Here is a 13,967-nt window from a genome sequence, read left to right on the forward strand (position 1 = left end):
AAGGCCTTCCTAAAGTCCAGGAAGATGACATCAGCCTCAGCTCCCGCATTCAGGCAGTGTGTGACATGGTCATAGAAGGCTACAAGGATGTCAGGCAGGATATAACTGTGACAAACCTGTGCTGGTTTCCCCTCAGCATCATTTCCCTTGCTGGGCCTCCACACATGTGTTCTTTGATTATTTTCTCTAGCATTTTCCCAGGAATAGAGATAAGACTGACTGGTCTAAAGTTACCCGGCTCATCCCTTCTCCCTTTCTGAAAAATGGGCACCACATTGGCCCTTCTCCAGTCCTCAGGGACCTGGCCAGAGTACCACGAGTGCTCAAACAGCTGTGCCAGCGGCTCAGCTATGACACCGGCCAATTCTTTCAGCAGCCACGGATGGAGGTCGTCCGGGCCTGCTGACTTATACCCATCCAGCTCCTCCAGGAGCTCCTTAACTATTTCAGAACTAACCGTAGGCGGATTGGTGCCATGTGGACATCCATCAATGATCGAGGTGGAGGAATTGGCTTGGTTGGTACTTAGAAATACTGAAGCAAAAAGCTCATTGAAGAGCTCTGCTTTTTTCCCTGCGTCAACCACCAACTGTCCTGATTTGTCCTGTAGGGGCCCTATTGTCACTCAGCTCAGTTGCTGAGGGAGTAAAGGAATCATTGCTCCTGACAATTTTCCAATAGCTACTTCAGTACAGCAACATGGTGTTTCTGGCCTTGGTCTCTGGCTTCAACAAGCATCCTCAGTCTGTTCCATCCCACCCTTTTATCTGCCCTATGTATTGCCAAACAAAGGGCCTCCATGAGCCTGGACTCTGCTGTAAATAGGCACCAACTTTTATTTTTTCTGGGGGATGAGGGGGTTAAGATGATGGACATGTGGAAAGTTTTATGCATTTCAGGTGATAGCCCTCTTCCCGAGGGGGTCCAGGGCCCTCAGGTCCTCATGTATTCGGCTCCCCTGTTGCGGTGTCTTGTGCAGCTCCCTGTATCTGGCCCTGCCTTAGGTAGATGAATTGAGCTAGTTTAACTGATAGTGCAGTTGCCAAGCCAAATGCTGTCAAAGTCAGATTTGCACCTAAAAGCCTTTTTGAAACATATCCCATTTAAAAACAAAATTTAAAAGATCACTGTTAACTGGAAAAGGATATTAAACTCACAACTGGTTAAAGCTAAATTATTTACAGTACACCACAAGACTAAATGAACATAATCTGGTTTCCATTTTACTGGTAGATGTGAATGAGTACAACTCAATACGTAGAAATATCTGGGTGGTTTAGATCTCCCATGACCACCACCTCCCTCGCCTGTGTGGCATCTGCTAGCTGCCTGGAGAATACATTGTCTAGCTCTTGATCCTGATGAGGAGGCCTGTAGTAGACTCCTACAACCAAGTCCTTTTCCCCTGGTTCTCCCTGGATCCTGACCTACAATGCCTCGGTGTTCCCCTCCTCCACCCCCGACTTAATGGTGGAACACGTATACTGCTCCTTAACATAGAGTGCTACCCCGCCCACCTTTTCTTCCCCACTCTGTCATGCCTATACAGCCTATACCCCTCAATGCCTACCGCCCAGTCATGTGTTACAACCAAGTCCTTTTCCCCTGGTTCTCCCTGGATCCTGACCTACAATGCCTCGGTGTTCCCCTCCTCCACCCCCGACTTAATGGTGGAACACGTATACTGCTCCTTAACATAGAGTGCTACCCCGCCCACCTTTTCTTCCCCACTCTGTCATGCCTATACAGCCTATACCCCTCAATGCCTACCGCCCAGTCATGTGTAGAATCCCACCATGTTTTGGTTAGTCCAAGTAGGTCATACTGGGTGCTAGCAAGCAAGAGTGTGAGCTCCTCTTGCTTGTTCCCCATACTCCTGGCATTTGTATAAAGACATTTTAGTCCCCCAAAGGGGGCTCTTGGTGCCCCTGTGCCTTGATGGCATGTGTTCCCTTTATTACTTACCTGGTGTGGTCTGGTGCCTTGTTTATGGCTTACCAACCCCTTAATACTTACCTGGTCCAATCTGGTGTCTTGTTTGTGGTTTATCAACCCTGGGCTCTCTTCGACCACTGGTTCTCTGACCCCTGTCGAGCCTAGTTTAAAGCTCTTCGGAGGAGATCAGCCAACCTGCGGGTGATACATCACATTAAAATATATTATTTAATCTTAGAAGATTAAATAATCTAATATTAGGATCCTAGACAATTTTCCAAATCATATATTAGTAATGTAAGATGAATGGATATATGTATTTCATCAAATTCTTTCTTTTTCATTTTCAGTTGTCTAAAAAGAAGTCTTTTTCTTCAAAGCACTGAGCTTGTTTGTTTTTATTGCACAGAGTTTAACCCCATCTTCAGAAGAGGAGGAAAGAGCTTTCAGGCACATGGCTATTGATTTTATATATATATATTATAAAATAGGTAAAAAAATAAATTTGACATTAGATGATTGAAATAAACAAAAAGTAGATATCAGTACATTCTAAACAAAAGCTTTAATTTTTGTAATGATGAACAATATCAGAATTTTATTAATCTTAAATATATATACAGTTAGAAATATAAATTATTATATATCTATATATCCTTGTGATACAGGGCTCAGGTAGAAGTGCATCTCCCCACTGTAACTGAGAATGCTTTGCAGGAAGTGTTCTGAGTTACAATGATGTCCTGGAATAAACAGAAGTTCCCTGTTGGTTCCAGGGGAGAGAAAAATCTAGCTACTTGCTGTGAGCCTGCAGCTAGTTTCCCCTGACAATGGCCCCTCCTCTCTCCCAGCCTGTCCCTGTTTCTGAATAGGAGGAGGGAAAGGGAGAAGAGTGAGCTCATTCTAGGGGTTCTCCACCCAGCTCTGGAGGGGCTGAAAAACACCCAGAATGAACCCCCTCCACTCTCTTTCTCCCCTCCCATTCTGAAAACAGCTTGAAGTTCACATTCAGTGCAGACAGAAGTTACAGAAGATGCTGTGATTTGCAATGTCTTAATCTGACCCCTCATATAATGATGTCAGATTTTCACCCTATCAGCCATTTTTGAAGGTGCAGCCATGCACTTGTATTTGTTCTCCACTATATACTGCTTTATGTGGCCAGATTGGGTTCAAATTGTCACTTCTGTCTGTGTCCTCAGAGAAGAGAATAGCATCCATTTGCATAGCATTTTTTTACCATGTCAGATTCTGCAGTTTTCTTTTCTTTTAGCCATAAATATTAGTTTAATTTTTCCTAATTTGTAAGCAGACTTTTCACTTTAATGACATTTGATATTTGACCTAACTCTTCAAATTATTTTTAAAGAAAAGCTTCAGTGGAAAAATATTGTGAAAATATGCATCTTTGTAACAAAATTATTAATTATTAGAGATTGGTTAACTGGTTAAAATGGAATAAGACTCTTACTGGCCATTCACTTAGAACTCAAATTGAACTTTTTTGACAAGTATGTCATCTTTTAAGGAAAATATCTAGGAGCCGAACCTCCAGCAACCAATATGTCTTTTGTTTAGAAGCTAGTCCTTCTCTAGAAACAATCATGGTTCTTTGCTCTTGGTCTCTGCAGAGGTGTGGAACCATTTCTCAGAGACAGAACTGGATAGGCTTCTGTTGTTTATTATTCTGCAGCAAAAGCCAATGACTCCTATCTGCTGGCATGCTGCACTTAAAAATGTAAACAGGAATCCTAGAGGGGAGAGCAGGGTGCCTATAGGTGGTCTTTGTTCCTAACATATACAGATAGCATATGTAAAGAGAACGAAATAAAGACAAAATAGCTTATTACTTGTGACTATTAATTTAGAACTTATTGAAAATGCATGGATGAATTCACAGCAAACTTTAGGTTTTTGCTGAAAAATCAATGTTTTGCTAGAAATTAAAATGGTTTTATTTATTGGTTGATTGCATTTTTCTCCACTGAAACTTACATATTTTTCAGTTTTTCAATAAAAATGAAAACTTATCGGAAGACAGAATTACTTATTTTAAAATGTTTTGTCAAAATCTGACTATTCCTGAACCATGGTTTTAATGGAAATCAGTCAAACCCAGTAGTGCTTCGTATAAGTTTCAGAGTTTATAAATGCATAAAAATACTCTAGACCCAACATTTTCAGACATATTAATGTATTCTGTTGCATTGGGGTATGGGTACTAATAACAAATACCTGAATACCCCAAAACTGGCTGGCTTCAAAAACTAATGAGAGGTCTCTGAGAGAGAATGCAAAATTGAAAGTGATTAAAGGTGAGTGTTAAATTCAGAAACAGCTGGAAACTCTGGGTTCTCAAAAGCTTTAATAATGGCATACAGAATAACTCATTCTGGTTATTCAAATCCTAAAACAAATAAAAATTAATGGACACTTCTGAAAATTTAACTACTCTGTGTGTGTGTGTGTGTGTGTGTGTGTGTGTGTGTACGTGTGTGTTCAAAATTGTGCTTGTTTTAGTTCTTTAGTTGTTTTAAAACTTCTGGGCATTAAAAAGGTCCCTTCATGGGCTTTTGATGGTATGCTCACACTTATTAGCTAGTTCTAAGAATTTTGGATTTGTTAAGCCTCTTCCATGGATAAATGGAAATCATCAGTTTTTAGTGCAGTTAATCCTGATTTTGGCATAAACAGTAATATTTCTTTAAGATGAAAAATACATATTGAACCTGCAGAATGTCCATTGATAATGAGGTATGGATGGATGCATTAGTAAATTAATTGACTAAATCATTTATCCTAAAAATGTCAAGTTTTGGTCATATATTTAATTGTATTTTTTCTTTCCAGTATAATTGTACTATATTTTATTTATGTATTTATTTTAGGCACAGAAGGGGCAGTGTTTGGGCACTCTGTGGAGACACCCCATATCAGAGCAGAACCTTCCCAAGACCTCAAGTAGGTGTTTATTCAGAGTTGTTTTAAATTTTTTTTTCCTGAAATCAACTAAGAAGTTTTAATTTTTCTTTTTTATTGATGATCTATGCAATTTACTCTAATGACCCATTCCTGATATATTTAAAACACTAATCTATTTTTATTAGAACTAAACCTGCAACAGTTTGACACAAATATTGTTATAATCAAGCAAAATGTAAAGCTTCTTCCTTTTATAAAACATCTTTCTCCAGTACTGAGCGAATGTTATTCTTTGAAAGTTCAGGTTTCACGCACCTTCCTTACATTTTCAAGCTGTCAGATTTTTTACAAAGTCCTATTTCATACATGCTGTCTATTAGCATGAAGGCCATTTCTTGTTTGTTTATGAACTATTCCAGGAGATATAAGTCAAAATGTCAACAAAAAGTAAGAATATACCATTTGTCCTTCAAACAGTATTTCTGCATTGTTTTTAAAGGCTTTTCCCTTCTCCAGAAATTCATTTTCAAGTTAAGTGAGTCTACCTCTTTAAATGTACTCAAAGACATCTTGAGGTTATTGTAAATTTACACAAACACATGGGCATAAGTAAATAGTAAAAGGTCAAAAACTAAAGCTAAAGCAACTAAGGGACCCAGAAAAAGACAATTTAGAGTGACTTAAAACGGAAGACTTTTCATAAAGTTTAAATGCAATTGGACTGCTGACATTAATCAGTAGTTCACACTTAGTGTCAGAGAGGTGGGATTTATATGAGAAATAATGACTGCAGACTGAAGGAGCTTTTTGAACTTTCTACCCTGTATTTATATCGGAGAGTTTGCTTCGGCTCTACCTTGCCTCCTGAAAATTATAAACCTTCATCATTGCCCTTCCTATCAGTTTTTATAGTGACTTATTGTACTCTAATGAGGATCCTTTCTTCATATTTTAAAGGTCCTGGGATCCATCAACAAGCACTAAACTCATTGAGGCCCACAGGTTTGTCCATGTGTCACAGATTGCAAGAATAGGTCCATTTCCTCCCTCTTTCTCAGAAAAAAAGAGCTGTCTAGTGAAATTTGTCCATTTAGACATAATATTTTAAACTTAATATAGTGTTGAATTGATGTTGTAACCATGGTGGTTCAAAAAATATATGGCAAGAATTTGTGTAGCTGATATCTTTTATTGGACCAACTGCATGTTTGGGATAGATTTAGGCAAGCCTTTGAGTATCACGTCACTCTAACTCGATTCCAGCCATACAGTTGATCTAATAAAAGCTATCGCCCATTTAATGTAATACTTTTGCAGCTTCCAAATGGGTCCATTTTTATATCCCTCTACTGTCATAACTTTTCATAAGAGGTGTTGTTACTGTTTCCAAAAGTAATAAGATGGTAGGGTTAATAATTGCACAAAGCGCACCTGAGGTTAAGGAGAAAAAACAAGAAAAGGCTGCTGTTTCAAAAGTAACAAGCAGCAACTGCTGTTCGTGCAAGGAACGATGAAGTTACACATTATACTTAAACCATACTAAATTTATGAAATATTAAGCTGTGTTAAAGTTACTGTGCTATAAGTGGGGATCTATCTAAATGACACTGGAAGTGTGCTGCCCAGTGACTCTTTTAATCTTGCTCTTTTCACCACATTCCCCCACCCTGCCCCTTCCCTGCTGATTAGTGGGGGGGCCCAGGCCACCCCATCACTCTCCACTCACTCCTGATGAGTCAGGAGGCAAAAAACATGGTTTTAAATATGCCACAGTTGTTACCTCCCAGCTGATCAGCAGCAAGAGGCAGGGCTGCTGGGGTAATCTACCAATCAGTGTAGAGGGACAGGTGTGCAGTGAAAAAAACAATATTAAAGGACCCTCTGTGCAGTGAACTTTCAACATGATTAGTGTAGATTCCTAGCTATGAGCAGTCGCAAATTAAGGGTTAAGACCATGGATTACCTGCACAGCTCTGACTTGCCAGTAGAGAGATGGCAAGCAGAGAAGTGGCTAGAAGCTGGGACAGCTGGGCTCTATCCTTGCTTGGAGAGGGGAGTTTGGGAGAAGTGAATCTTAGTGTTCTGGAGGACCACACATTTCTTGCTTTATCTCTGTGGACAAGACTGAAGTACCCTTACACAAACTAGGCCAAGAGTTAACCTCCCCTGAAGTGATAAAGCTTTGAGACACTTACCCCACATCCAGATGAATGCAGATGTTTGTTTCCCTGGGGACAAGTAGTAGGCATACCTTGTGGGACTCTACTTGTCCCTGGGGAATGGCCATGCCACACAAGCTCTGGCATGTGGCAGGTTATCCTGGGTGAGGTAGGGAAGGCTAGGACTAGCAACTGTGGCTGGGTTTGGTCAGCATGTAGTATTGCCACATGCACCACCATGCCTTTTTTTGTTTTGGTCAGCATGCACTATTGCCACATGCACCACCATGCCTTTTTTTGGCTTGGGTTTTTTGATCCTGGGATCTCCCAGTCTGTGGTACTGCATACAGCACATCCACACTCATCTGGACATGGCCTTAGAAGGCATTTACCATGAGTTAATAAGCTTTACCCAGATGCTTGCATTTTAAATGCCCTTAGTGTGGTCTAAGGAACTTCCCCTAAAGAAAAGTACTTGTAGCAGCCTAAAGGATATGGAGACCAAAAGCAGTTATATTTTGACTATTCTTTTTGATATTTGAATTGATATAACAGAATGCAATGAAATAAGTATGATCAGAGGCATAGAAAGGCAGTTTCATTAGTTGAGCTGTTTCACTGATAGGGCAGTACCAACTGCTGCGCTGTCGGAGGAGGTGGCAAAACCAGATGCCAACTGGGTTGGCAGGTTTTTGTTGTTATCCACCCCACCCCACCTTCTTCCACAAAGAAAATGCCCATGGCTGCTTCTCTTGTTGTCTCGCCTTTTAAATTTATGATACTGGGTATGATCTTAAGAGTTATTTTAGATTAAGGTAAAATTTCCCTATTGCCATGGGTATGTCCCTGGGTACGCTTATTTCTTGTCCTTTTATTTGCCACCGCATCCTATTTCAGACTGGCTTATTGATCCTAATCCTTTTTTAATATCTCTCTTTCCCATGCTTCTCCCTTTTATTGAATATCGCTAAACCTACCTTTAGGTGATGTCTTCTCACATGGACTACAGTTATTGGGAATTTGCCAATAGTCCTCAGTTAGCCTTCTTGCATTTGGGTTCCTGCATTTGGCAAGAATCCATTAAACTAGAACAAAATTTGCCACAAATTTCCAATAAAGTAACATAACCTATCAGTAATGTTTTTCTTCATTTATTAAATATGTTCTGTAATCTACTAGTTACCCTAAAAGTTCACTGTTGTCTATTTAATTCAGTTTTAAATATACTCATTTTTTTAAATCCCTCCCTTCATTTAAGCCTTTATAGAATCATAACAATAATTATTTGGGCAGAGATTTCTCAGGTTTGGTATCAGTCAATAATGGACCTTTCAAAATATTTTGTACAAAATCTTTGCTGTTTTGATTTAAATAACTTTAAATAATTGTGCTTTTGATTGGTGTTTTCAAACAGCAGGAGGGAAATTACAACAGTTTTTTAGTCTTCCTTGTCATCATGAAAAACTTTTTTAGCTTAATTAATTCAAATGGCCATTTTTTTTAAACTGCTTTTGTGTGTGGCTTGTACATGAGGGGGAAGTGCAGGTTTGCTTAGTTTAAAGCTACTGTTAAAATAAGGGAGTTACTGTAAAAATGATTGATTGTTTCCCAATCCTTCCCAACCAAACCTATTACCCAATGTCCCCTAGCTTTCCTTTGTCAGCATCACAGTGACCTTAGAAGGCCTATTAGGTTCGTTTGTCACTCATTTAGAACCCACGGTTTTCACTTGTGGATATTGTATGGATTTGCACCCCAAAATACAATTCCTTTGATGGAACTCAGGAAATGTGAAATTGATACTTAGTATGAAATGTTACAAAGTCTTCTGGCCATGCCAGCTGAATAATAGGATCATCATTAAAGATGGACATTTTCCAATGTATACATTTGATTGTGCAATCTGAACCTATATTACAAACAAATATAAAAGATAAATGAAAAATGCTGAGGACAAGGATGAAAGACCAAAAATTATTATTTTTTTTAATTTAGATAGAATTGGTATCAAAGATAGTTTTTTATAGTCAAACTAAATCTTTCAAATTAGGATTTTTGAAAGCTAATAATATGTTCTACTTTATTCCAGGGGAGAAGGGGGGGAATTGGACAAAATACTAAATCCTGACCTTGCATACACAGTGGAATAACCAATTGAAAAAAAAATTAAGTCCAAATTCTGAACATCTTGATTACAAGAGATGAGGATGAACAACAAAATGTTTCTGTGGACCCAGGTTTCAACATGAAAGTTCAGAAATTTTCAACAGTGGGATTTTTGGTATAGCTGAAAAATCAGAACTTGGTCAGGTCCACAGTAAATAATGCCATTCCTTCCAGCATCTGGGAAAGTTTGATTTAAACATTCCCCCTGCACCTCCCCCTCACCCCTCAAGTATTTGTTATGAAAATAAAAATTCAAAAAACACTATAAACAAAAAACATATACACAACTTGGTATGACTTTTTTCCTCTGTCTTTTTTCCCTCTGTCTTTCTAGCTTTTTTTTTTTTTTGCTGTTTTCAAATCTAACCAGCCAGCCCTTCCTAGTATAAAATGCTTTCCTATAATCCTTTGGGAAAGCTGGTAAACTCCTTTAGATCAAATTCAAAAAAGAACTGAATCTAACTTTCATTAGCTGGAACAAGCAGAAAACAGGAATTATGCCTTAGAATTGGTAAAATGAATTACATTTTAATAATTTAATCTTCTGACTTATCTTGCCACCTTTTCTGATAAACCTGCAGTTAGTAAACTAAATTGCCAGAATGATAGGCCACAAAATATTGGTTTTAAAGATAATGCGTTTCAAACATGGTATGCTAATCGGCAATATCTATGCACATAAAAGGCAGACAGTGGTTATATACTGATTGCTATGCCCTGAATCACCTCCTTAATAAGGGGGTAAATTAGTTTGTTGTTGTTTTCTACCTCTGGGAAGAACGAGAAGATCAAATTTAATAGCTTTTTTCAGTGTCAAGCTTAGTATGCCATTTACTATCAGATAATTCTGGAAAAAAATACTGGGCATAATGAAATGGAAATTGATCGGGCAGCAAGGAAATGGCATACAATATAGTTTGTAGGATTCCATTTTAAGTCTGAAGATGCACAAATCTTGCATAATGATTTTTTTTTTCCTACAAAGCTAAAACTATGACTCTTCTAAGAGCCATTTTCTGCCAAAGTTGCCAGAGGTAGCTTGCTAAAATGGTTCTGCATCCTATCTTTCAAAGTCAGAGGCCAAAGAAGAGGTTGCACAGAAATTTTGCAATTAAAGTGTTAGATGTTTACAGAAACCAGTATGAGAGGTAGTTTTAAGTTGTCAGGGGACCAATTGACTTCTCTTCATGGTTTTAACTCAGGAAACATTAATAAACAAATCATCAGTAGAAGGGAAATTGTGTGTTGTAACCTGAGGCCATCCAAGCCCATGCTGTTTTTAAGGTTTAAGAGTTGTAAGCTTCCCATTATCTGCCCTTTAAATTGTGACTTGAAGGGTCCTAGTGACTCTGATTTCTTTTGTCACAAGTTGTCTTAAGGTGAGTTCACTGTTAACATATTCAGTATTTAAACAGAAATTCTCTTGTGTCTCTATACATGCTTTTTCTCCCTGAAATTCTTATAGGTGGTAAAAATTAGAAAAAAAAGGAAATATATATTTTTTCCAAAATTCATGCTGATTTAGATTGTGATAAGTACATGAAAACCAAATAAGGAAAGGTTCTTCACCCATGTACACAAAAAGAAGCAGGGCCACTATACAGTGAGCGAGGGACATAGGTTAAAGATTATCTAGGAAATGGCACTAAACAAAATGAACACATTGCCTTAGCTTTCAATAAGGGCTACAGTAATTACCATGACAACAATAGCAAGATGGTTAATAGGACTGAAATGATAATGAAAATGACAACATTCAGGGTAAAAGCTAAATTCAAAAGTTGTATGCACCAAGGCAGGGAGAGTATGTATTCTGCATTCCAACATTTTAAAAGGACCAGCAAATGGTATTGCAGAAGCTATAGCAAATATTCTTCTTAGGGCAATTAAATTGGAAAGTGGTAGTGCACTGTTTTGGGTGGTAGTATGTGTAGTTGCCCATCCTTAAGAAAATGGACAAAAAAGACTTCCAGGCAACTATGGGCATTTGTACACACCATGGCATTTGATTTTCATTAATTTACCTCACCTTAAATTTTAACCTGGTTTATTTTGGTGCGTCGTGTTTGTGTTTACACACCATGGGCTTTTGAACAAATTAAGCCCCATGTGTAAATCCCAACACATTCCAGCAGGGGGAGTCAAATATCAAACTAGCTTGGATCACCTTGCCCCTGCTCCCACCAGCCAAATAAAGCAAAATCCCTGACATTTGGGCAGGCCGGGGGGGAGGGGGGCAGGTGGGGATGAAGGCTGGGGCTGCTACAGGGCAGGAGGGGTGGGGGTTGCCTCTGAGGGCAGTGGAAAACTCGATGGCCAGCCATGGAGCACAGGGTTTTCCCAGACATGTCCTCTTTTTTGGCCTCCTGTGCTATGTCTATCCGGGTTTTTTTAACACCCCCCCCCCAGCTTGTTTTCAATATGGCCACTGCTAGGTAAAACTACAGTTCCCAGAATACCTAGCAGCAGCTATGTTGAAAATGAACCCAAAATACTGCTAGGTAGAACTACAATTTCAAGAATACAATGCTTTTTTCTGCTGGTGGGGCCAGGGGGAGGACAATTAGAGGCTGCAGGGGACACAAAGGTTTGGGAGCAAGGGGCCCTGGCAGGTTTGGGCTTGGGGCTGTGGCTTGCCATTAATGGGCAACAGAATGGGCAATAGCAGGGCACCAACATGTCACTGCCCTCCCCACCATCATCCTGCTTCTGGGTGGGATGAGGTGGGGGGTGGAGTGAGGGCAAGGGGAAGAATATCTCTCAGCCTCTCTTGCTCTCAGGAGAACAAAACAGATAGAGCTGGGCCTGAAAAGGGTGACAATTGCCCTCTTTGAAATGTAAAGGATGCCTTCCCTGCTTTGCTAGTCAGACCTGAGATCCTACGCTTTCCGTTGTCTAAAGTAATTTACATCACCACAGCCTCACAGGAGACCTGAGGGTCCATACCAGTTAAGAACTACCCAGAGGAGTTTTCCATTTATTGACTCCTCTGTGAAATCCTATGAAATATGAACTTTCATTTCTACCCAGAACTTTTACACTCTTTTCTCTGATGTCTAATGAAGGGTTTTTGTTCCTGAAAACTTGCAATTCAAGATTTTTTTTTTTCTTGCAAAAATCTTGTTGGTCTAATGTCTGGCCAATAAATCCAAACTTGGGAAAGAGGCATATAAAATTACTATAAATATCAGGTAAAACACTGACTTAATTTAGTTGTGCTGTGTAAATAAGAATGTACTCTTGATAAACACTGTGTGTTAGGATTAACAAATACCTGTCTTATGTCACAACCTGTTCATGATAAGAGGAAATATTTTTTAATTAAATCTTCTAAGTATGAGCCTTACAGATAGGGAAAAAATGCAACAGGAAGTTATTTTCAATTCACACATGGCTATAGGAAAACCACTAGCAAACAGCCAGGAGTTCTCTCTGTTTATTTTAGTTTAGTTACATGCAGTATTCTTTTGAGGTTTTGGGGGGTTTTTTTGCAAAAAACCCTTGTTGGTCTAATAAAAGATATCATCTCTACTATGAATCCTGATTGTTTTACCTAAGTAGGCAAGGTTCTTTGAGTAGATGTGATTATCTTTTATTACACCAACTGAGTATTTGGAAAAAAGTTAGTGGCAAGCTTTCAGGTACAGTCAGAGTATCTGCTGGTCTGAGACTCCAAGGAATGAGAGAAGCTAAAAGTATAGCAGGGTGGGAGTGAAAATGTAAGTAGGCAGAAATTAGAAAGATAAAAGGGAGAATACAAGAGGGAGAGGGGAAGAAGGCAGGGGAAGAAAAGAGACAGCGGTCATTGAATGCAAGGTAGAAAGAAGCTTCCAGTGACAAAAGAATTAGTAAGAGATAAGGAAAACAGGAAAGAGGGATGCAGAAAGTATGACAGGAGTCATAGAAAATAAAAATAAAAATGGTGGATGTTCCCCCCCGGCTCTGTCTTATGGTTCTGATAGGAGGTCACCCCTGCTCCCTCTAGTGGAGCAAAGCAAAATCTCAGCTCCTGATCATGCACGCACCATGCTAGGTATTCTGGAAACTGTAGTTCTGTCTAACGGCGGCCATCTTGAAAACAAACTGGGGGAGAAAATCCCGGGCATTTAGCTTGCATTTAAAAACCCTGCTCAGATGCAACACAGGGATGGGGCTGCTGCGCTGTGCCAGACAGCCTGGCCACAGCCTCCCTTCCCCCGCTGCTTCCCCCCCAGGCAGCATCTCCTGGCCACTCAGCCCCTGTGAGCACAGGCTGCCCTGTAGTAGCCCCAGCCTCTGCCCCCTGTGGGAGCAGGGAGAGGGAAGGAAGAATCAGCAGCAACCAAAAAAAAGGCCAAAAAACTAACAGCAGCAAATAACAGCAGCACCCAGTTGCCAAAGGCCTGAACTACAGAAGTAGCACAGTACTACCTGGTGGCAAAAACATTGATTACAAGTCTTTGAGTCACTTAGTGTTGACACACCATGAATCCATAGATAGGGCAATGTAAGCAACGGCAACACAAACTAAAACATGTCCAAGCAGCTTTAGTTTAACTCGCTGAAAGTACTTTTAAAGCAGCAGGAAATCCTGCTCATGCAAACACAAATGTAGTTGTGTTGGCGTAAGAAGGAAATCATGTGTCATGTACAAATGCCCTGTAAGCCTTCTACTGTGATCTCTGTATTGTTAACGGTTTGGGAAGGATTTTGGGGGAGTCATTGGGAAGTCATTTTGAAGGAAAGAATAATTACTAACTTGGAGGAAAATGGGGGGAGAGGCTGAAATGGAACATGTGTTTACCA

At 39.6% G+C, this 13,967-nt stretch overlaps 1 protein-coding gene across 1 annotated transcript in view; it reads left to right on the forward strand.

The window, feature by feature from the left end:
* The window catches only part of SGCZ (sarcoglycan zeta), a 315,201-nt gene that overhangs the window by 266,108 nt on the left and 35,126 nt on the right, over positions 1–13,967 (forward strand). Inside the window, exon 7 of the mRNA XM_014518471.2 lies at positions 4,824–4,896. Coding sequence (XP_014373957.1) covers positions 4,824–4,896 — 73 coding nt within the window. The remainder of the gene's footprint in view (positions 1–4,823; positions 4,897–13,967) is intronic.

Source organism: Alligator sinensis, unplaced genomic scaffold, assembly GCF_000455745.1.
Source record: "Alligator sinensis unplaced genomic scaffold, ASM45574v1 scaffold516_1, whole genome shotgun sequence".
NCBI lineage: Eukaryota > Metazoa > Chordata > Crocodylia > Alligatoridae > Alligator > Alligator sinensis.